The 24,344-nt window shown below is 42.2% G+C and overlaps 1 protein-coding gene across 6 annotated transcripts in view; it reads left to right on the top strand.

The window, feature by feature from the left end:
* Positions 1-24,344, top strand: part of LOC129724871 (uncharacterized) — a 60,588-nt gene extending 36,244 nt beyond the window's left edge. For 5 of the 6 annotated variants that reach the window (XM_055680134.1, XM_055680135.1, XM_055680137.1 and 2 more), the window contains exon 3: positions 16,198-24,344. In XM_055680134.1, the coding sequence (XP_055536109.1) occupies positions 16,893-21,776 (4,884 nt within the window). In that variant the 5' untranslated portion in view covers positions 16,198-16,892 and the 3' untranslated portion in view covers positions 21,777-24,344. Of the gene's footprint in view, positions 1-1,813; positions 2,592-16,197 lie in introns of those variants that run through there. The other variant, XM_055680139.1, reaches the window with a different exon arrangement.

The raw sequence follows: 24,344 nt of genomic DNA on the forward strand, positions 1-24,344 counted from the left end.
TGACTCATTAATGAAACACTTACAACAAAGCATTTGTTAATAGTGTGCGTAGTTCTATGTCAGTTATGTAGTCGAGTTTTGGATACAACCTCCTACTTTTATTTTCTCGTTTTTTGCTTGAATCGACATGTTCTTTGACTGTTAAAACTTGTTTGCGCCACGTAGTGTTTGTTCCATTCCTGTTCAGTGGCATCACTACACTACTGTACATGTAAACAATGTAAAATTTGGTAGCACTTAAACTTCTCATTTGAACAATATTTTAGAAACATTCAAATACACTTCCTTCAAAATGCACAGTCATCGTTTGTTCGCTAGAAAATTTTTCCAGTTAAGAACAGCTTTGTTAGAGTACCACAATTTGTTACAAAAAATACTAGAAGAATTGTGCAAAGCCACGACCGCAAGGTTGACGTAGAACTACTAAAAGCTGTTTGTTACATCACTTGCATTCGAGAGTGATTCATATTGAGCGGTGCATATTTGGCTGTTATCCAGGAGCCGGAAGTTGACACTTTGAGTTTCAAAATGGCCGTGAATCGACCAGAGATGTCATCTTAAATCTTTTCAGTGTCACAACATTATTTCCCGAAAATTATTTTATTAGTGTTGGATAAAAGTTTTTGATCATTCTCTAATGCAAATAATGTAACAAACAGTCTTATATAGTTCTACATCAACCTTGCAGTTATGGCTTTTCACACAACTCTTCTGTTTTACATCAAAATATCATATACAAAATATTGGAACATTGATGTCATTTATGCTATAATCTGTCGAAAAAGTTGAAAAAAAAATATAAAAAATAACAAAAATGAGGAAAAAAAGAAATTTGGTAAAAAGAGGTTAAAAATACCAGAAATTTCGAAAATGCCAAAAATGATAGAGAAGTACAAGAATAAAGAGCAATGTTGAACAAATTTTTCTTCTAAATTTCACCCAAAGAAAGACTCGAAGATTCTTTTCTTCTATCAATCATCAATTAAAATCCGAATTAAAAATGTCTTGAATTATTTCCTGTGATATTAATTTTACTTCAATTTTCAAACGCCCAAAAGCGGCATCCTTACCATCCCTTTGAGGCCGGCGCTTGGCACACACATAGGACGCCGGGAGAAAGTCACCGCGCTATGCAGGTATGGAATCGCCCCGAAAGCCTGTACACATAATGTTTATACATGTTGTATGTATATCGCTGTCAGAAGCAACTAGAAGGGTGAAAAAAAAAGAACTTCACGAACGCCCGCCCAGCGCACACGGAGAGGGTGGTAGCGGGTGTTCGCAAATATGTAATTTTTCCCTAAAAAATGCAATAAAATCGGCACAAGGGGCTGCACTTGAAACACGCGCAAAATTTTCGCTTTGAAGAAGAAAAAATCTAAACTGGAAAATCCCTTTCACGCGATGCCGGCTCTAGGGGGAAAGATGGATGGTTTTGGTGTCGAAAACAAAACTAGGCAAACGAATGGTAACTTCATTGCTCATTAGAAAAATTACGTTATTTCCCTGTTTCCATTTCGAGCAAGGACGGCAAAGTAAAATTCCTCCTCATCGCAGGGTGTCCGTTCACACACCCCTGGCGTATGCAAAAATCCTCAAAAGGATCCACCGAATGCAAAGCTAACGAGTAGAAGAAAAAAAAAAACGCTAAAAGCACGATACGAAGGATCTCTCGTTTCTTCTCGGCCGCTCGCTTTTTACTGCGCAATCGCGCACACCCCGCCGACCGTCGCTCGCGAGGATTCCTTGCCAAAAACCGTCGTCGGTTGCCCGGTCGCCGTTTTTTTATGAATTTAATTACTTTCCTGTCAAAGGCTAAATTATTTGCGACGGTGTTTGGCAAGCGAACGGACACACGTGTCCAGACGTGTCTCGAGTGCTGGCCGCGGGATTAATTCGACGTAAAGTTCGCTGCGTCTCGGCAGTAATAATTACGACAGCGATATTAGCGCGAACATTCGGTCGGTGTGCTGGATTAAGGTGAAGATTCTCTGTATGGCGAAATTTTCACTGAGGGGGAGTAGAAGTCAAGTACCGGAAAGAAGAAAGATGTGAGCGTGATAACAAGAAATCCGAAGCCATATTTCGCGCGCGCCAGAGAAAGGGGAACGAGTAAGAGAGAGATAGAGAGGGAGAAAAAGGCTAAAGATCCCTTTTTTGCATACGAGATGGAAAAAGTTGAAATTTTTCATTTTTATTCAAATTTAGTGTGATTTATTGCAACATCCAGTGAGATAAATTCCGAGAGTTATCTACGCGGTAGCTGTACTCGAGCTGAATTTCAGTTCTTTGAAGAAAGCTGATGAAACTGCGAAATTATCAGCCCCCGGGGATAATTGATGATGTGCTTTCGCGATTTGCATATTTCTATAATTGACGAACTTCGCAGTGTGTGTGTATGTGCGTGTGCGGTCGCCTCTAAGAACAGCGAAACTCAATCAACGTTTCGATTGATTAAAACCCGCGAGTTGGCTGCGAGGGTTGAAAACTGCGGCACGAAGAACCAGGCCATCAACAAATAAAGTAGATTTATAAAAATCTTCGTCGGCGGTCTCCGGTCGCCATTTCTGCATATTAATTACGTCCATTTGGTGAGTGAAGATTGAAGAAGGTGTGAATCGGAATTTCATCCGTCTTGCTTGCCCCGAGGGGAGCCACGAAATTGGATGGATGGCAAAAGGAGGTTAAACAAATCTTAATCTTTATTTTATTTCCAAACGGGAAAGAATCATTTTTCAATTTCTCTAATGAATTAAAAACTGGACCGTGAACGGGAAGGAAGGGAGCGCGGACAGGAACGCAAAGAAAAGGAATGAAATCCCGCTGAGATGGAATTAGGCGCTCGGAGTGAATGTGTGAGCGAGAGCGCAGCATCACTATAAACCAATAAACGACCGATGATCGGCGGGCCGCGTCTTCGAAGTGATGGCCAATAACCTCTTCTAAAAGGTGCCTCTTTTCAATCCGACCGTCCGACCGTCTGTCCGTCCATCTATCTATCCATCCATCCATCCATCTCGGCCGGCAGTCCTTTTCAATCGAGTGTCCATAAACCACGCTCTCGCGCTCTGTTGGTTGGTAGTTCGTTCTCATTTTGAGGGACGCGATTGTCATGATAAAGTCACGCACCGCATCGCCATCCAAGCTAAACGTGAAGTGCCTTCAACAGGATTGAACCTTAGGCAGCGGACCCACCCACCTCACAGTTATACGAGAGGGCGGCATGCTCGCGAATGTTTGCGTTTGTTTCATGCCACCGTGCCACTCTGTTCCCCCAAACATTCTCACTCCTGATTCGTTCGCTTTGCCCTGGCCCTGTCCATCAGAAGGCATAACGTTAGTTGTCCGTCAAGCGGACTAAATTGCCGGCGGGACAGACTGGGAGAAGCGGCTTACCGCACCGCGTGCCATACGGTGATCATGTGTAAGGAATTAGTCCGGTTCTGGCTCAAGAGTGCGAACGGTTCGTTGCCTTCGATCTGACTCGGGAAGCTAGATTCAATCCGTCGTCTAGTGGTGGTACGTTTGGTGGTTAGGTACGATCCCGTAGGACAACTCTAGGCGAACTGTCTTGCAGTTTGGTTTACTAAACTTGAATGCAAATGTGGGAATCAGCGCGAACTGCCTAACAGCGCTAAAATAATCGTTTGATTATGTTTGATGAGTTAGAGGCAACTGAAAAACCTGTTTTTTTTCTTTCATTCGCCTAGCGGTTTGATATGGCATTTCGCGGTTAAGCTATAGAACTTGATTCGATAGTGTACAGGGAATGAAATTGGCACAAACATTAGAGAGATTGACCTTCCACTAGGTAACCTTAAAATCGGGGTTAGGTGGAGAAGGGTACATCGCTCGAAAGCAGTATCGCTTTGTCAGCAAGAAATTTATCAGTTCGATGGTACGAAGGGTAATACTTGGAATAAACCCGCGAGAATACTTGGATGTTTTAATTATGAATATGTTTTCTCTACTTCTTCATTTACTTTGCATTTCTCATTAAGAAGAGTTTAAGGATTACTGCGTCTTCGATAGGCATTCCTAATTTATCAAGCAATAAGTTATAGCCTTTTTTTTGCTTTTTGTAACTAATTTTTCTGCGACAATAATTTGGAACGGTCATATTGTGAAAAAAAAAACAAAAATTTAAATAAACAAAAATAGGTACCAAAATGTCACAATTTTCAAACCAAGAAAAAACGTTGAATATGTTTAGATGTTTCGATGCAAAATGCAAAACCAGGGTGGCGAAAAAGTTTTCATAATCAAATTCCCTGATTTTTTCTGAGATTCCCTGGAGTATAACATTAATTTTCCTAATATTTTTCAGCATTCAGCACAAAAAAGTGCAACGTAGAAGAAAGCAACTCTGAAATCCCAGTGAAAAAGTATTCAATCAGATATGAAACCGAACCGTAAAAGCCTTTTCTGTTACAAAAAATAGTTTTTGGGTTAAAGAGTCGTTCAAAAACAATCGCGTCTCGGATAAAAATTATTCCCTGAACCTTTTTTCAGTTTTCCCTGATATGCCGCGATTTCCCTGATCGAAAAACGGATTCCCAGACATTCTCTGACTTTCCAGGTTTTCACCACTCAGCCAATATGAAAAATTGTCAATAAATATAAAAAATACCAAACACCTAAAAATACGGTCTCTGGAGGGCTCCGAAGCAGGTTTTCGTGGCTTATACGACCCAGATTTCAACTCAGCGAGTGACTTTCGCAAACAAAAATAGTCGCACGGGACCAAACTAGGAAAATACGGTAGATGGAGCAGCACTTCGTTGCCAGGTTCGACCAATATAAACAATGAACAATTAGGCTTCGAATCTGGCCAATAATTTAGCATATCAGAGCCCTGTAATTGTTCTACTATTCTCCAGGTTGTCGATGTAAATCAAACAGTATGAATCCCAGAAAACGGTGGTTATCAATTTTCCGGCTGTTGGGACAGTCTTCGCCTTTTTAGGAGCAAGTCCACCAGCTAAAGTCCCCTGTTTCGACTGTTCCTTAGTCTCTGGTGTGTACCAGGGTATCCATGTTTCCTAGATAGTGACAAATCGACGCAGAAGCCGTAATAGTCGCTTTAGAATCGATCACGTTGAAGCTCGTTTAACCAATTTTTGAGGGTCGCCATAGAAGGAACAAGTCTCCACTCACACCATCCATTGATTTTGCTGCGCGATTTTCTTTCCAAGGACACTAATCACCGACAGATGTTGTTCCTAATCGGCGGACCACATGCGATAGTGTGCAAATTGTCAAGAATTTTCTAATATTTTTAGGGAAAAAAATAATAAAAAAATATTCACCACGATAAATAAAGTGCATTATCACGCGAAATGAATTGATTGAAAATTTTGTTTACTTTCAACTAGTTGATACATGTCTTTTCCTTATGTATTTGGTCCATTTTGACTCAAGCGTTATTTTTCAAAAGGGCGTATCTCAAATACTTCAAACTCTACTAAAATACTATCTATGGATGAGTTGTAAAAAATCGATTGGAAACACTTGAATATCAGTTTTTCGAGCTTTCAAGATCCTGATGGAACAACCCGTGAGACATGGGAACAAGCGTCCTTTATTATAAATAAATTGAATGAAATGTTTTCTTGAAAAATCTCGAAAACGACTACAGTTAGGGATGTGTTCACTAAGATCTTACTAGGACTTTACTTTTGCAGCGACAGACTGATTACACTGGTCGATAAAATAAAAAATAATGCACTCCAAAAGCTCAAACCGGAAAAAGAAAGATTATAGCTATTCAACCATTCCTATGAGTTTTGTTGCCCCTAGCCATTTACAAAACACGTCGACTTACGTGAGAGTTCGCATAGTAATTGCTCGCCGGGTTCGTCGCTTCAACGTTATGTTTACGAGAAAACTCAATTGAGTCTCTGAGAAAAAGTTAGTGGCTGGGGACATAGAAATTCACAGGTATGGTTTAATAGCTTTATGCTTTAATTTTTTCCGGTTTGAGCTTTTGGAGTGCACATGTGTTAACCAGTGTATCAATCTAGTGCCGAATTCAGAAAACGTTGCCATATCACTCGGTCTAGGGCGGCTATCCTTCAGTCACCTCTAACACCTATTTCGCGTCGTCGACAGCACACATCCAACCAGTGCGGGGTCCACCCCGAAGGCGACGGCCTCTATCGGGATTCCTGCTAAATATGGTTTTTGCCAATCGTTCCTCCGGCATCCTAGCTACATGCCCAACCCACTGTAGCCTGTCGTTTTTCATCTGTTTGGCTATATCCGCCGATTTGTATACCTGGTATACTTCATGGTACATGCGTCTGCCCCAAACAGCAGCTCGCCTGTCAGCCTCCTTTAGTGTCCACCCTGCTTCAAACCGTCTAACGTCACCAAAGCGTCCGATATCTCACCGGATGCCCTGACGCATGATGGGGAACCACCAAGGGTGGCACGAATCAGTATAACTAGTTTTGTTGAAGAATCATACACGCGAATTACCTGCGATGACTCATTTCTCTTAACTGAGTCGGTAAGCTGCTCTGAAGTCTGTGAACAGATGATGAGTCTGTAAGTTGAATTCTCGGAATTTATCAAGGATTTGTCGCAAGGTGAACATTTAGTCCGTGGTGGATAGGGTTTGCAATATTCCCGAGAATAGATTTCCCGGGAAACAGGAATGAAAAATCTCATTTCCCGGGAATTCCCGGGAACCGGGGAAGGAAAAAATCCTTAGCAAAAATGAGATTTCAAATAAAGTTTATTAATAAAAAGTTTCAAACAATCGTATACAATTTAATTATCAATTGAAGAACAAAATTTATTCAAGTTTACTCCAAAAATTCTTGAACTATCGTCTATCAATCGCCTCAGTTCCGCTGACAATTTTTCGTTAGGCCCAAATAATGTAGTTCCCTTCTGTAAAACTTTGCTTAAGATCGCTGAATCACCGCTGTCTGATTTCTAAAATTAGAAGTATTTCACCGATCACCGATTCCAGCTCTTGCTACATTTCATTAGAAACTGAAGAGTCCAATACTTTTAGTTTGTTGAAGATAAAGCTGAGTGTTTGGCAGCCAGATTTTAGAGCATTTGAATGCCTTCGTAATTAATGTGAAATCGCGGCCACGACCCAAGTTACACTGACTGAGTTTTATTAATTTATTTATTTCTGGTCGCATTGATTTACGGGTTTCAATTTTTTTTTATCAATTTACAGGTTTTAAAATTTGTTTGTCAATAAACAAAGAAAAAATCAAGCAACTATCCGCTTAGTAGTAAACTCACTAGCAAAAAAAGACATGAGACGACGAAAATATTTCTTAATTTATCGTTTACTGAATAAGACAGCATATATTTTTGACAAATAAATTAAACAAATAATTTGATATTGCACGGCAAGCAAATATTGATCGTCGTTTCAAGCAAATATTTGCTTCGTATAATGTACACTATGAAGCTGCTCTACACTTCTACGACGTAAGTTTCGTGTTTTGATACGATATTTAGTTTTATTGCATTATTGTATGGATAATTTTCCGAGGAGCTCGGGAATCCTGGGTTCCTGGGAATCAATATTCCTATTCCCGGGATCCGGGAATCCCGGGAAAAGGCAATTCCCGGGAAATCGTTCCCGGGATTGCAAACCCTAGTGGTGGAGCGTTCCCCTCGAAAACCACATTGGTATTCGCTAATAAAGGATTCCTGCAACGGCCTTAGTCGATAGAACAGGATGCGGAACAGAATTCTTTACACGGTATTGAAAAGAGTTATATCCGAAGGCACGGTACAGCTGTTCGCTCCCGACTTTGAAAAGCTCGGCGGGAATGCCGTCCTTTTCAGCTGCCTGGCGGTTCTTCAGCTTTTTAACTGCTTTCTTCACCTCGTCCATCGTTGGTTGATCCCAAGCTTGTCCATCATTCCTGCTCATTTCGACGCCTCTGTCTTCCTCACCGTGCAACAGCACACTGAAATATTGCTTCTAATGCCTGGCCACCTCTGATTTATCGGTAATTAGGTTCCCCTCCGTATTTGTTGCACATAACAGGAACAGAATCGTTGCGGTTCCTAATTCCGTTAATCTTTTTGTTGAAGCACCTCGCATCGTGCCTGGAGAAGCAGTCTTCCGCCTCCGCAAGAACACGCTTCCGATGCTGACGTTTCTTCCGGCACAGCCGTAGCCTGCATGTCACGGGGTTCTTCTCATCCGTCGCTCGCTAGCTCTCACCGTCAAACCACTCGGCGTGGTTGTCGCAGTTGTATTCAACACTTCTCGCGCTGTGGTGATGGTCGTACTGTGGATATGTCTCCACTGTTCGTTCGGGTCCCCTTCAAATTGCTCAACTATCCGCTCATCAACTTACTTGGAGTACACTGCAGCCACTCTGCCAGTTGTCCTTGATTTCAATACGTTGGACAACCGGGCGCGGATCTAAGATACCACGAGATTTGGGTGCATCCAGGTGTGCTTACGAATATTCCTGCGTGCAAAATTAGTGCTAAAGATAGCCTTACCTTTGGCCGCAGCGAAATTGATAAGCCTCAGGTCATTATCGTTCGTAGTAGAGTAAAAGCTTTCTCTACCTAGTACGGGGCGAAATAAGTCTTCCTGCCCGACCAGGGCATTTGCATCTACGATGACGATCTTGATGTCATGTTTTCGGCACTCAATGTAAATCTTCTCGAGGAGATCATGGAACTCCTCTTTCTCGTCATCGAGTTTATCAATAATCGGTGCGTACAAATTGATAAGGCTGTAATTGAAGAATTTGCCCTTAATCCTCAACACGCATATACGGTCACTGATTGGCCTTCAACTAATGACACGCTTCATCTGTTTCCCAATCAGCACGAAACCGACTCCTCTTTCTGCTTTTACGGCCGCCACTGTGGTAGATGTGGTACTCCAATGAAGTGACCGCAATTAGATCTACTGCCCGGAATTCACATTCTCCCGTCTTTGGCCACCGCATCTCCTGGATAGCAGCGACTCTAACCATGATACATGCGCGTTGCCCTTTTTTGATCGCCTAGGTCCATGCCGATTATTCCGTTCCGTATTATTTTCTGGATTGTTCGAAGTAGTTCAGATTCGGTATGCTACCTTACTAGGGCTGCGATACCTAGCCTCACGACGGAGCTGCCGTCTTAGATATGCTGGCGAGGCACCGCATTTCATGCTTCAGTCGCCCGATCCGGGTTAGACGCTGTTGTACACCGCCCCTAACATGGGGAGACAACCGCGTACGACACCCCTTCTCTGTCAGCATCGTATCCCGATCGGCATCTCATGGAGGTTGGGAAAAAAATCAAAAAAATTCAAGAAAAAAAAAACAAAAATATCAAAGGTTAAAAACATTAAAAAGGACACGTAAAATAAACAAAAAGTTGAAAATTTCACAATTCTGAAAATATAAAATGTTGCAAACCAGTACAAAAGTGTAAAAAATACCAAGTAGGGTATTGGCTCTATTATCGTCAGGTTTGACACAGATTATAAAGCAAAGCCCTGGTGCTACATTCCGATTCGGAACTCGACCTTCTGTTTATTATACCCAGAATTCGCAGCCAACTGTTTAGTGAACAGGACAGGACAATCGATAGTCCTAGATTTTCCCAATTTCATGTATTTCTCCTTTGGTAGATGTTCGAAGCTCAGAAAATCACAACTTTGAGCACTTTGTAGCACCCCTAAATCATGTCCAATTGAGCTGAAATGACCAAACAAAATGTACATGGTCGCTTTTTGAAATTCGATATTTTTTTTTTTCCATACAGCCATTGTCACCCTAATGGAGAACTATCATGCAAGAAATTAACGCTCTGGGACATTATTTTTTCCCCGACGATAACAGAGCCGATACCCTAAATAAATTATTTGATTAGCTCAAGTATGTCAAAATAGACAAACATCAAAATTTTGAAAAAAAAATTGATAATGACAGATTTGCTAAAACAATCGAATATGTCAAAAATTGTACTATTTATTATAAATAATGAAATATATTCACTCAGGAACTCATGAAACGACAAAATACTATCTACAACGTTGCGGAAGACATCACATGAATCAAACAACCCATTTTGGCTAAGTGAAAAAAAAATTTTTCTTTTGAAAATTGGTTTTTTTTTGACGTGGGACTACGTCTTTGTTTACTATACTGGGATGCATTCTGTAAAATTGGAAATGAAACTGGCAAATGTTGCGTCAGATTTAAAACGTTAATAACATGATGGATAACAATAACCAATGTATTAGTGGATAGATAAAATGTATAACAATTCTATAATATGCTAGTTATCACTCCAATTTCATTGCTATGCGGTAAAATTGATAAAAACTTTCAATAACAAATTTACGCGAATAATGAACCAATTACATGCGAGCATTCCTAGCACAGACGACGTGAATAGACACCATCCGTTCCCTGTGATATTCTCTGTATCAATATCGAAATAAAAATTGACAGAGTCTCCCCGTCCCAATAGGTCAATTTATTTTTGCTTCCATGAGCTTAGACTAATATGATGTCTCGACGGTAAAAGTTTTCCGAAAAGTTTGAAACAATCCCCATTCTTGAACAATTTCTAAACCTGCTTTCAGAACCTAATAAAAACTGATGTCTTGAGAGAAAACATGCCGGTAAAAGCAACAGTACCAGTGCACAGTGGTCTAAACTCGAAAAATGGTGATCGTTTTAGATTTGACTGTGTAATATTGATTTTATGTACCCAGTGTCTTCGGCAAGTTTATTCGATATAATAAGCCCTTTTTTTTGGAGTTTTTGGTTTTTTGATCAATCCCCCTAGTAGTTAGATATAAAAACTTTTTTTTCTAATTTTCAAAATACCAGATTGCTTTCTTCAGCAAAGTTGCAGGAAAATCTATAAGAAAAAGAATTGCTGAACACTGTAATCTTCTATCTGTACGTCTGATATGACGAAATATAGTTTTAGGAGGAACACTCCTCAAAATTAGTTTTTCGTTCATAGCTTTTTCTGTAATCGTCGAAACAGTTCAAGATGTTTTAAGATTTTGTACATTCTGCTAATCCTCGCATTTTTGTAGAATATATTGGCTTGATATTTTCAATTGTTGTAAAGATATTTACAGTTTATTGCTGAAATGGTTTGACCACTGTGCAGTGGAGTAAAGAACCGCAGGTCTCTCATCGTCTATGATTGCAGCGGTACTCTTTTATTCGTACATTCAAGCGGTACATTTCTTTTCGTACTGCAGCGGTATACTTTCGTTGGTACATTTCTATTGGTGTGCAATCAAGGAAAAACTGCAATGCTGCTGTTAATAGTGATTGAAAGTTTATCTCATAAATATGATTATCATAAATTACTCAACAAGAATTGAAAATTTTTGCAACGGATATTTATTCAATTTTATCTTCGATGTTCACTAAGAGGCCATCCACATACCACGTGAACATTCTTTTTTTTTTTTTTGTAAGGACCGTGGACATTACCCCCCTCCTCCCCAGCTGTCCACGTGGTATGTGGATGGCCCCTAAGGAATCGTGACCAGATAGTATCGAAAGAGTAAATTTCCAAATACACACATTTATACACAATCTCTTTTAACATTTCAAAATTGTTAGATGGTATGTTATTATTCTAAGCTTTACCATAATAAACATATATTAGCTGTAATACAGCGAGTGTAATTGTAGGCAAATGAAAAAAAATGTCAAGCAAATAAAAAATGGAATTGTTGATTGCTACGTTTTTTTGTTGGAACTTGTTAATAATTTTGTTTAACATATCTTCTTATGTTTGCCAATTATTGAACCTCTGTAAGGGCTTCCATATTATTTTAAAAGTAAGATCCATATTATAGATCTGATTTAATCAGAGTTAAATAAGACAAAACCATTCATTATGATAACGTAAGTATTATTGGATTTGGTTTTTGAGGATATAGAGTTAATTCTGACTTTGACATTTGATGCTTCTTCTGACAAATTCTTGGTGCTTCTTCAGCACGCACGATATATTTGTGCCTTGTCAAATACATGTTGTTTGAAAAAAATATATTCTTTCGAGTGTTGTTGAATATATTTCAAAAATTGATTTCCAAGGAAGGCTGAAAATAAAAATACGTGCAGTTGCTGAGCAAACACATTGTCAGCAGACTCTGTATATTTTGTAACAAAAAACCCTAATTACAGTGTTTAGTCCCACGTCACCATTTCATAAAACCCTAGGGCTGTATACCTTGTAGTTTTTCATTTTGAAACAACCATCAAGGTTTGGTTAATCTTATATGGTTTTAAAAATGCAATAAAATTGTTCTATGTTGCATGGAATTGGTCACTACAGGTTGCAGAAGACGCAGACACTTTGTTGTTAGAACGAAAAAAAATTTCTTGTTGTTGCAAAATGCATGTTAACGATTCTTCATTCGAGGTCATGACATGTGATGCCACTGGCACTGTTTAATGCTTTTTATATTGTAAAAGCTTTAACTTTATTTTTTTTACTTTCCGTACACAATGAGATCGCATTGAATAACATGCGTGTAGGCATGTTTTAAAGCTCTTTCTTCGTTTTTTATCAATTCCTCCTCCGTTTTCGCGACACAATTGTTGGAATAGATCCTGTGCTTCAGATTTGCCCAGATATTCTCGATGGGACGCAGCAAGGGACGTTGGGCGGATTCGCCGACTTCGGTACCACATCGATATTCGCTCCATCTCCTTTAACGATCGCTTCGAGTAGTAGGACGACGCCAAATCTGGCCAAAACACCGTGTCTTCGCCCTTATGGTATTTCTTGATTAACGACGCAACTTCTGGCATGCATTTCGTACTATAAATTTCCCCGTTCACGGCCAGCCTGAAGCGAAAGAAGAGCGGCTTGGCATCCCCTTCTCACTGATTGTCAGCCACAGCAGAACCTTCTTGGGGAACTTGATGTGTGAATTTAATTTCACCTCCGAGCTCACTTCCTTCGTGGGAGAAGTGAAATACGAAGTATCCTGCCAGTCGTTGCCATCCAGGGTGAGATAGGTCTCGTCGTCCATCACCACTGCCACGTCACGATTCGCCGGGAAAATCGACTTGACCATCTTATTCAACCGCTGTCGCTGCGTCATTGCCTGCAGCTCTGAGACCAGTGGACGGGACTGCCGCCTGCTGACATGTTTGTCCATGTTCTCCAGATACTTTTCCACTGTTTTACCGCATGCATCAACCTCCCGGCCAAGTGCACGCAACGATTTAGCCACTTTACCCTCGGTCTTTCTCTTCAGCATCCTTTGTAGCTTCTTGTCGCTCAGGGTCGTTGGCCGTCCGGCACCGGGCTTTTTTTCGATGGTCTGATCGCTGTTCAATAGTGTCAAGATGTTGTAGATGCACACTTCTGAACGGAGTATCTTCACTTTTTTCACCTTCACAGTTGGTTTGACTGATAGAGCTTTCAATTTGTTTTTGCCAGCTCATGGGTTACTATGACTGATGATGCATGAGTAGTTTCATCAGTGCGATTAAAGGTAAACCCATGAAAAATCGGCAATTTTTGTCCATTTTTTTACCGCAAACGTTAGAAGAAATATAACTTCTTACTAAAAATGGATGGCAATTGAAAATATAAGAACAGCTTCAGACTACCGAGAAGTGATAAGCTGCCATCTAGAGTCCACGATAGTGGGAGGGGGGTCGTACAATGTCCTTGGTTCATATAACTTTTTAGAACGTATATGGTCGGTTGTCCCTCTCCCAGCTGGTCTCGAGGTACGATGCTGGCCAAACAAGCCAGTCGTCGTAGGTTCGAGTCTCGGCTCGGGAGAGACTGTTAGTGTCAGTAGGATCGTAGCGCTAGCCCCGCAATTGTCCTGTACACTCAACAGATGGCTGCGAAGTCTGTGTATAATAAACAGAAGGTCGAGTTCCGATACGGAATGTAGCACCAAGGCTTTGCTTTGCTTATGGTCGGTTGTCTACAGAGGGGGGAATATGAAAAATTTATTCACGTGAAATGTGGACAGCCCCTAGAATAGCAACAACGAAAATAGTTGTAGACAAAAGCGCCAGACATGTTTAAAATGCCAAAAAGCGAAAATTTCAAAAGTCAAAACATTTGAGTTAGACCAAAAATACCAATGTCAAAAATATCAAAATAAAATTAAGTCAATAATATCGTTGAAATTGTCGAAAACATATAAACATCATCTCTCAAAAATTGTTAAAAATTATCAAAAATGACAAATAACATAAAAGATGTTAAAAAAAATTCAATAATTCAATCAATGTCATTGTGTTAATTCTGTAAAATGTTGCTAGTGATTCACTAAATTAAAAAAAAAATGGTTCAAACTGTATTGAAATACCAATAGTAATGACCAAATGTTAAGGATTTCAAAAAAAAAATACCAAAAAATATCGAAATCAAATGCATTAAAAGTTTTTTGTTCATTTTGTTCTGTAGAGTTGTGCTAAATTTGGCATCTTTTGCCTTTATATTAACTAACAAATAATTCATTTCTGTAACAAAAAGAAGCGATGGATCTTAGTAAGCCCGAAGGTATAATGGCGGTGTAATAAGTCAGTCCGTCATATATTCGAACTCCGATTTGGAGGAGACTGTGTCTCTCAACATCTTCATACAACATTTCAAATGGTAACATCGTTGATCCAGACAGTTTAACTTCGAAGATGTGTTATTTTCATAACGCTTAGAAAATAGGATGGTGTAAAATAGAGCCATTTTTCTAAGATGTTATGTTTTGTGTACCAACCGTATTTTTGTAGAACCCGAGCTCAAGCAAGCCAAAACTGGACACCGTTCAGTGTCGAACACTTAGAGACCGGATCGGTGGATTCCCTCGCTTGTCCGCGGATTGCTCTAATTATTTGTTGCCCCACCCCGCAAACAAGGCATGCTCAACCGCTTACAATGTGTTCTATGTACATCGTTGAAATGTTCCTCCAACCCGATGATCAATAATCTAGCATTAAATTTGAAACAGCTAACCCATCTACTAGACAAGGGCTGTTAAACTTTCCTCGCGGTCATTCATACCTGGTCCGCAGCTGGTTGGTTGGTAGTGCAGGAAGATGAAGGTGGAAAAACCATGCCCGTGCGCGGATGGGCGAAAGAAATTAGAGGAAACAGCGAAACCCAAAACACCTATTCGACGCACAGCTTCATCATTACTGTTTGCACCCGCACATTGTTGCTCTAAAATGGTGCCCGCTTGATCTGCCTTTAACTAGCCTTGAGTCTGAGATGACTGGGATCAAAGGAACGAGAGGGGAGCGGGGGGGCACGTTTTCGATGGGCAACCACCAATGGCTGATGGAGTTGCGCGTATCATCGGCTCATTAACAAGCGCTAGGATTACACGTTAGCCTAGCGGAAAATATCTGTTTGATTGAATAGGTGGATTAATTAACGCTTTACGTTCGTTTCGCGTGGAGGAGGGAATTGGAAGGATCGGGGATGGGAAAGCGGGTCCGCTTGTTCGTCGAAGTGGTTACAGGCAATTGCTGTTTTTTTTTTCTCGATCCTGAAGTGTAAAAGACGAAGCAGGGAACACAGAATACCTCACGGCTCATTAGGGTAAATTAGTCTGAGGTCTATTGATACCAACTACAATTGCTAGCGCTAACGTACAGTTTCTGGCTAACGTTAATTTCGACGGATTGGTTGAGGGAATTTTTTGGAGTGGATCGAATAGAAATTATTTTGACTTATTGTTAAACTAAACCTAAACCGCGAGAGAATGCAACTCGCTTGGGTTTGCTTCGAGGCACCGCCGAACACTGTAATAATTCGAAAACCGACATTTTTAATAGCTCCTCCTCCACGCGTCAGATTACTCAATCTCATTAATTCAAATTAATGAGAACTCGCCCAGCGGAGATTATCTTCAGTTTCTCTCTGTGGCTGTATTCTCTGCGAGCTGCCTAAACGTTCCAACGTGTTGAATCATTAGGCTCAGCTCAGGCAGACGTAGGTTTTTTATTATTATTTTAATTTTTTTTCTGAATAAAAAGTATGCTGCTCAAATAGTATAATTGCTAAGAAAACTCGTTTTTTGGCTACTTAATTTGAGATACGTACATCTGAAACACCTTTGAACATAATTTATCTGGAGTTATACATTGAACAGTCCTCCAACTTCCAGCCCCTTGTACGATCGTTCACAAATTCAATCCGAGTTAACAAGATGTTTTACACTCTGCCCATTTTCCCTTCTTCTTCCAGATAACACTCCTCGCCACTGAACGAGGTGCGCAAACAAGCGGCTGATCACTAATTTTTACGACCCGCCGCTGTCGTCGTGGTCGTCGCCATCGCCGTCGTCACTGAATACGCGAGCAACAGTAAGAGTCGTATAAAATTAACAACAGAAGAAAACCAGTCCAAGAAAGAGAGTCACGGATCAAACACCCCGCGCCGCACTCCCCGCAGCGCAGCAACTAATCCACCACAGACAGCAGCACGATCGGTACGAACGGGAGAATAGCGATAGAAAGGCATCGGGCGCGCAGATCGAAGGTACTAAATTAATTAACGGACCTCCACATCGTCGCTTTATTTCGCCTTCGTTACCGGGGAGTGGCCCGAAAACGGGAGTGTGCCGAGCCGATGAGGTCAATCGACACCTTTACGCCCGATCTCGTTGGGTCCGTCAAAACACGGCATTCGACATGAAGCGACGACCTCCGAAAGGGGTCTCGAGTGAAATCGGCGCCACGACACGATCGTGCCACCATGAACAGCTGAAGGGAGCACGCGGAGGGAACGCAAGTTTTCTTCACTATCTGTGATTGTAACACAACATTCCAACACCTCGCGGTTTAAGTAAAAAAAAACAATTTAAAGAAAAAAGAGAGCAAAACAAAGTAACGTAAATAAAAGGATTTCGTAAGAGAAAAAATAGAGCAAATTCGGCTAAAATGTCGCAAGGAACGTACGTCAGCAAGTATGCCGGCGAATTTTGCAAGCTCGTCGTCGAGGGTGACCTCGGGAAGATCAAATCTAAGTTCAAAGATCTCGTGCTCGACTATCAAACGCCGGAAGATCTCAACACGCCCCTGCATCTGTCGATCATTGCCCAGCAGAATCGTAACGAGATCATCCAGTTTCTGATCGAATCCGGGGCGGACTGCGATTTGCGCAACTCGATGAACCTGACCGCATCCGAGCTGGCGATAAATCTCAACTTCCTCGACGTAACGAAGCACATGCTGGCGGTTGAGTTCCGTAATCTCTCCGATTATCGCTGCTTCTATCGGTTGATCCGTCGCGGATCGGTTCCGCTGTTGCAGCTGTTCCTTGAGCTGAAGAACTTCGACGTGCATCAGCAGATCCACTTTTTGTCCAGCGTGTGGCACGAGTTGTACGTGAAGAGTGTCCAGATATCGAAGAACATGGAAAACTTTCTCGAGTACCAACTGCTCAATTACAGCTACGCATATCACCATCCACCGAGTCAGAAGCCAGACCGGCTCAAGTTCGACAAGGAGCACGAGAATCGAATCGACCTGATCGTCGAATATACGCGCTTCCTGAGCGGTCAGTACGCCACCGACAATCTGAACGAGTTCGACGACAAATTTCTACTGGCGATCAAGATCATCTACGACAATCTGTTCTTCATCAAGGACAAGCACGAGTTTGCCCATCTGCCGATGGTGGAAACGGAGCGATGTCTAGCGATTTTTCTCGCCATCTTCAAGAAGAGTCCCGACTACGAAATCTACAAGCTGATCATCAACAAGAAACAGCTGCTGCTGTTCCTAACTGCCGTTTGCGACGAGTTGGACAAAATCAAAAAAGATCTGCTCGACAAGGAGAACCGCAGCCAGCAAAAGTGGACGAACGACCTGTTCCTACACCTGATCAACTGCATTCGCGATGCGACACCAGCGAAATCGACGAAAGCCATTAACGCGCTGTGGAAGAAAAAATGTCCCCTCAAAAAGAAACACATCTACTACGTGAAGTCACGACTCAAAGCCAATCCGGAGCTGAACGCAATCCAAGCCCGGTTGATCAACAATCTGTCCAAAGCGGAGCTGGAAGTCGTACGTGCGGAGATGAAGACGAAAGAGTTCCTCAATCTGACGCGCACTGTGTCGCGAAAGAATTACGTAGTCTTCAAGTGTCTACGGAAAACCTCCGATCATTTGGCGCAGCTGTACGCGATCAAAAAGATCCTACGGTATTTGGATGGGATTTCCCGGGTGCAGCTTCCCCAGTATCAAGTCTCCAGTGTGTTGGCGATCAAGCGAACGCTGCAGGTTCTAGCGGACACCAGCAACAGTACAAAATACAGCCCAAGTATTCAACGAAAGTTGGATTACGTGATCAACAAGATCTTGCCTCTTAATCTGGACATCGAATTAAAGGATTACTACACGCCCAACGTCACACTATACAAACTGTGCTCGGATAGGCTGGAGAACCGGTTGATGCCATTCGCTGAAGTGCAATGTAGCCTAAAGTCGGTACGACGCTACTTTTCCCACATTTTCGACCTTAAAATCCTGGAAGCGTACAAGTGTTATTTGGGAAATGTGTACCAATTGAAGGATCGTCTCCAGGTGAAGTCCTACAATCAGTATGTGGGAGAAGCAAATCGGTTGTACTTTGAGAACCACACCCTGGACGATCTGTATTTCGAGCTTGAAGACTGTATACGAGCAGTGGAAGAACTGCAGGAAACCTTCAATCAGCAGCACGATGATAAAATCAGTGATCTGTTGAGGTGTATTCATCAACCGCTAGCCCACCGCTATGAATCGCTGCTTCGGGAAGGTAATGAACTGCTGGCCACAATCAGTTGCAATTTTAACACCAGTCTGCTGCTGGGAAACGCCAACCAGGACATGGCTAAGGTGAAGCGAATCGTACTATCGTTCCTAAACGAAGACTACCCGAAGTATGACATCAGCAGCGACAGCCAGCTGGTCGGTGTGAACTTTGTCCTGCAGGAGATGCTGCACCTGTTCACCAACTATCTCTATCAGTATCAAATGGATGAACGGGTTTCGAAAAACTTCATCACCATGATACACGTGCTGAACGTGGAGCGCTTCTTCGCCATCGAACACTTTCTGCCTCCGAGAGGGAAAGAGTATGACAGCCTAATCCACCAGAACTATACGAACGAGATTCTGAAAAAGTTCAACCTCCCCAATCTGAGCTCGATCGAGTTTGCCGTCCTGCACGAGCAGCTGGCCATCAATTACTACGATAACTGCTTCAATCTGGACAAGAAGTACGCGGTGTTGACGATGTTTATGAAGACGACGAATCGCCAAATTAACGATGCCATAATAAAGCGCAACAAGCGAATGGATCGCGAGGAGTTTCAGACCTATCTGGAAGCCAAGTTGAAGCTGATCGGGCAGTTTCTGCCGTGTAGCGATTTCAATGAGGTTACCCAGTTTATCAACGAAGCGGCTCCGCATGTCGAGTTTGCGCTGGAATTCTGTCTACTGGAGATCTGTGAGATCCTGACCGATCTGAACGTGTTTCAGGATAACTCATACGTACTAAAGCTGCAGTCGTCGATCATAAGTGGGAAGAATCTGCGTGAGTATCTGATGCATGATCCGCTGGTCTATGACATGCTAACTTTGACTCACAGCACCAAGGTGAAGGTTTTTCTGAATGGGTTGATCTTCAAAAGCAATGATTTCAAGTTGTACCAGCCAACGAATAACCTAAAGGTGAACGTTAGTGATCTTGCTACTATCAATGAGAATCTCGTGAACAGCTACAAAATGAAGTGGAGCTGGGTAGAGCAGCAGGAGCGCTTGTTCAAGTCAGTGGAAAACATCGATCTGAAGCTGCTGCAAGCGTTGACTCCGGATTACGCGGACATCCGCGGGATGCGGCTGGGTGCACTGCAGGATGAGGCACCGATCGCGGAGTACGAAATTATTGACTATACTATTAAAAATAATCTGAAGGCAATGATCGACTACCTGGCGGATGATGTTCAGGCGATATCTTTTGAGAAGCAGCAGTTTTTCCAGTATTTGTTGGTGCGAAGTTTCGGCTCGCTGTTTGTTGACGCGCACGTGAGTTTGACGGGACCGCATGATCGGCAAGCGACGATCCTGTACATGGCGTTGTATTTTCGAGCCTATGAGATCTTCTTGGATAATGTGAAAAAGTTTGAGTTGAGCGTCAATCTTTCCAAGATTGCCAAGTACATCAATCACGAGTTTATTGACAAGATTGCCAAGCAGATGAAGGATATCGGTTGGAACTGTCAGGACGAAAACGGAGCGACGGTGCTGGACCAGTGTGTTCAGAAGGGTGATACCCAGGCGGTGCGGAAGTTGATAAAGCTCAGCGTGGATGTGAATCAGTGCAATGGCGATGGAAGTACGGCTCTGCATAGGGCCTGCAGTTTGGGGCTGACTGATATCGTGCGGCTTCTGATCAAGCAGAATGTACAGGTTAACGTGGTTAACGAGCAGAGCTATCTACCGTTGACGTATGCGATACAGTACCACGAGAATGACCTCATACCGGTGCTGATGAGCGACGAGATAAACGTGACTTCGGAGAAGCTTAGCCTTCTGCGGAGAGCGATAAAGTACGGTAATCTGGAAGCGTTGAAGTTTTTGCTGGATATTCAGCAAATTGGCTTGGGTGTACGGTTAGACCAGGAAGACAACACGCTCATCCATCTGTGTGCCATCCACAACAAAGCGGAGATTTTGGCGTATGTGATAAACAACCACTTCAAGTACTTGCAGGACAGCCTGAACCGACAGAATCGCTGCTCGAAGACACCTCTGCACATAGCTATCAGTAACGATCGGTATCGAATCGCTGAGCTGCTGTTACAGCAGAGGGCCTCGGTAACGGTACGTGATCAGTGCGGTCTAAATGCGATCGAGTGGGCCATCGAACGAAACAGCGTAAAGATGCTTAAATTGCTGATGAAATACAACTTCAACCAGCAGAAGAACGCGATACCCCAGTCGCCATTGACGGTTGCGATCGAGAAGAAGAACATCCGAATGCTCAAGCTGCTGAACAAGATCGGTTACAGTCTGAACACGGAGCCGCTGTGTTTGATCAAGGCTGTGTACGCACAGTCCGTAGAGTTGGTGAAGTATCTGGTGGAAAGCAATAAGATGTGCTTGCACTATAAAGATCCGTACGACAGTTCGGCGCTGCATGTCGCCATTGCGATCGGGTGCAATGAAATCGCCGCTTTTCTTATAGAAAGTGGATCGGAAATCAACGCCGTCACCAAGTTCGGCGAAACGCCGCTTCATATAGCGGCGAAACACTGCAACATTATCGCTGCCCGGATGTTGATCCTGAAGTACGCAGCCATCGACGAGAGGAATTCCTCCGGATTGACGCCCCTGATGCAGGCTATGTACTCGCGAAACCTGGATATTATGAAGCTGCTCATTGGAGCCGGGGCAAACATCGAACTGCTCAAGATCCACCTGGCAGAAATTGAGCAAATGTCGAAGATACCGACGATTCACATGTTTGCCGACAACTACGGTCTGCTGGAGTTTATGATATTGCAGCTGCAGTACGATCCGAACGCACGGGATGGACGCAATCAGCAGACTTTACTGCACAAGGCATGCTACGGCAACAATCTGCAGATCGTGCAGTTTCTGGTGGACTGGTGTAGACTGCAGACGGAACAGCAGGACAGCAATAGCCGGACGCCACTGGCGATTGCCAACGAGTACAAGAACTTTGATGTGGCGGAATTTTTGCGCGGAAAGAAAAGAAAGAAATCGCAGATTACGCCCCAGCGCTATTTCGATCCGACTGGGATCATATGAGGAACGTTACCAGTGGTTACCTTTCCGATGAACTATCCGTTTCCTTAGTCCGGTTCGTGCTCCAAGTAAACGGTTTTCGTGCATCGACCAAGAGCTAGCAGGTTGGGTACTTCTCGCAATTACAAAAAAAAACAAACGATTGCAATGGATAGTGTTTCGAGCGGGCTTTCTCGGTTGATCGGCACCGTGTGTCGCTACGGGAGAGCAGCTCCTGAGTTTATCCAGCTTTGCTCGTGCACGCAAGCCGTCTACGTCGAGTGAACCGGACTGCAGCTTGACCACGTGATCAAACCTTCCGTACGTGCACGCCCTTCTGGAGCTGGATTCTCTCGATTTTGACCGAAAGTTCCTCTTCTCGTAAGGCTACTGCAACTCGTCACCGAATTCGACCGACCGGCATTCTTGAGAGCTTTTCGCCCAATCTACAATTCCAGGCGAACTGCTCTCGAAGAATCTATCCGTTTAGATATTTTTTACACACTATTTGCGAATTCATCCGCATGCATTGCCGTTGTCTTACACACTTAGCATTACAAAAATCCGAGTGGAATCTGCTGCAGAATCTGGGCATCTTGCGCGAAGAGGAAGCGGATCACAGTGTGGTCCAGTGCCGCGCGTTTCATTTTAACTACTTCAACTACTGTTACTGTTGCTAAAGTCTCGGCAAGCCTCGACCTTCTAGTCAGAGTAGGATGTGTGCCGCGAGGTCACTTCCCCTATGATCCAATAGTCCGTTTCATTCCCAGTGATCAACGCGGATCATCGGAGGAACCAACAAGTAAGCAGCGAGCGTTTGCCAAGCGGCTTTCAATCTCATCCAGTGAAACAAAAGACTTCTTCTACGTTCCTAATTCTAACTTTTAGATCACCAAACTGTACTGGTAACAATGGGCGCTTAGCTTGTATCTACTACGGTAAAGGGCAGTGTTGCCAAAAAACTAACACGAGAAAAAAGGCAGAAGGCAGAAGACAGAAACAGAAAGTATAATTATGTATAACTAAATGTAATACGAATATATCTCGCAAAGTCTAGTTTTTAGAGAGTAAACTGCTAGCTGACTAGTTTTAATCGTGATTTACTGTGTAAAAGTGTGTGATTTTGCGCATAAAACTAGAGATCGTGTAGAAGGTCATTTTCTAAAAACAAACAAAAAGCATGAGCAACTAGAGAAAAATAAAACTATCTTTTCTTTTAATAATTTGTAGGAATGATAGCAGTAAGCGATTTCCCTAGCTTAAGATAAAGAACACACGACTAGAGCTACACATTAAGGTAATTATGAAGAAAAAAAAACACATTTTATCGTACCTTTTAGTAACGAAACCTCGCATATACTTTCGTCCGGAGTCTCGCAAACGTCACTTGTAGCCGCTTACGATCGAGTTCCCACCTCTGTCGTCACGCAAGACATGAAACTTAAAACCTCGCATTTTCATAAGAAAAACCATATAAACTAACCATCAAATCCGGTGGTGAACGCAATCGCTAAGTGGACCGGAACGTTTGCCTGACTGTCCAGGGCGATTAAAACAATATAAAATATAAATTATTTATTAGGTAGACACTTGTTATGCATGCACCAAATTTATTATAATATAATAAATTTCAATGCAGCATCATAACATCAACTGACAGCAACGGTAAACAGCAATCAGCAGTAAAAGATAAAAAATACTAACATCAAAACAAAAAATAATAAAACAGAATCAAAATTCTTGAAACTTAGCAAGCAGTTTAGTAAGAAAGGATCATACAATCAACCACAGCGAATGTACACAATATGAAAATAAACAGACTGAAGGATGAGCGCAAATGCTGGAACGTAAAAGAGACATCATTCAGACGTAAAATTAAAAAAAGAAAAGATCAAAAATACATGCTCCAGATCCAATAACTTTGTCAAAAGTAACCAGCCAACCTATCTTTAAACAAAAAAAAAAAACAACGCACGAAAAAAATCCCAAACTCATGCAGGTGTCTCTGTTTAATGTCTAACGTTTAAAACAGAATTATATGAAAAGAAGAATGAAACTATGAAACGAACAAGAAAAAAAATAAGAAGAAACCACCACCAGATGTCGCCTGCACCGAAAGAAGGGGAAGCTGTCGCGGACGACACATTTGCCCAATGAAGTAGAACGACACTGCCTTATGGGCAAGTTTGTGGGACTGCACAGCGCTCTTTGGCTTGTTAAGACAGAAAAAAAACACGAAAAACCCAACAAAAGCAAGTTTTATAGTTTTAGTTATCGAAATTTATCTGAGAAAAGTAGGGTGGAAATTCTCGATGCGATGGCGACATCTAGAGGATAACAAAAAAAAATCACAAAAAAACGCACAATGCATTCCAATTCGAGCAACCTATCGAAACCCTTACATTCCGTTTGTACTTTAAGTTCTAGTTTATTCTATACCCTACTGCAGCAACAAAAGAAAAAACGAAAACTTTGTTTAACTTTAACGCATTAAAACCTCTTTTCCACTCATTTGAAATGGATTTGTTTTGCAATCAATGCAGTGTCCGATTATTTTTTTTTTTGTTGAATAAATTTGATCGAAATTTGGAA

The sequence above is a fragment of the Wyeomyia smithii genome, chromosome 2 (assembly GCF_029784165.1).
Source record: "Wyeomyia smithii strain HCP4-BCI-WySm-NY-G18 chromosome 2, ASM2978416v1, whole genome shotgun sequence".
Classification (NCBI taxonomy): domain Eukaryota; kingdom Metazoa; phylum Arthropoda; class Insecta; order Diptera; family Culicidae; genus Wyeomyia; species Wyeomyia smithii.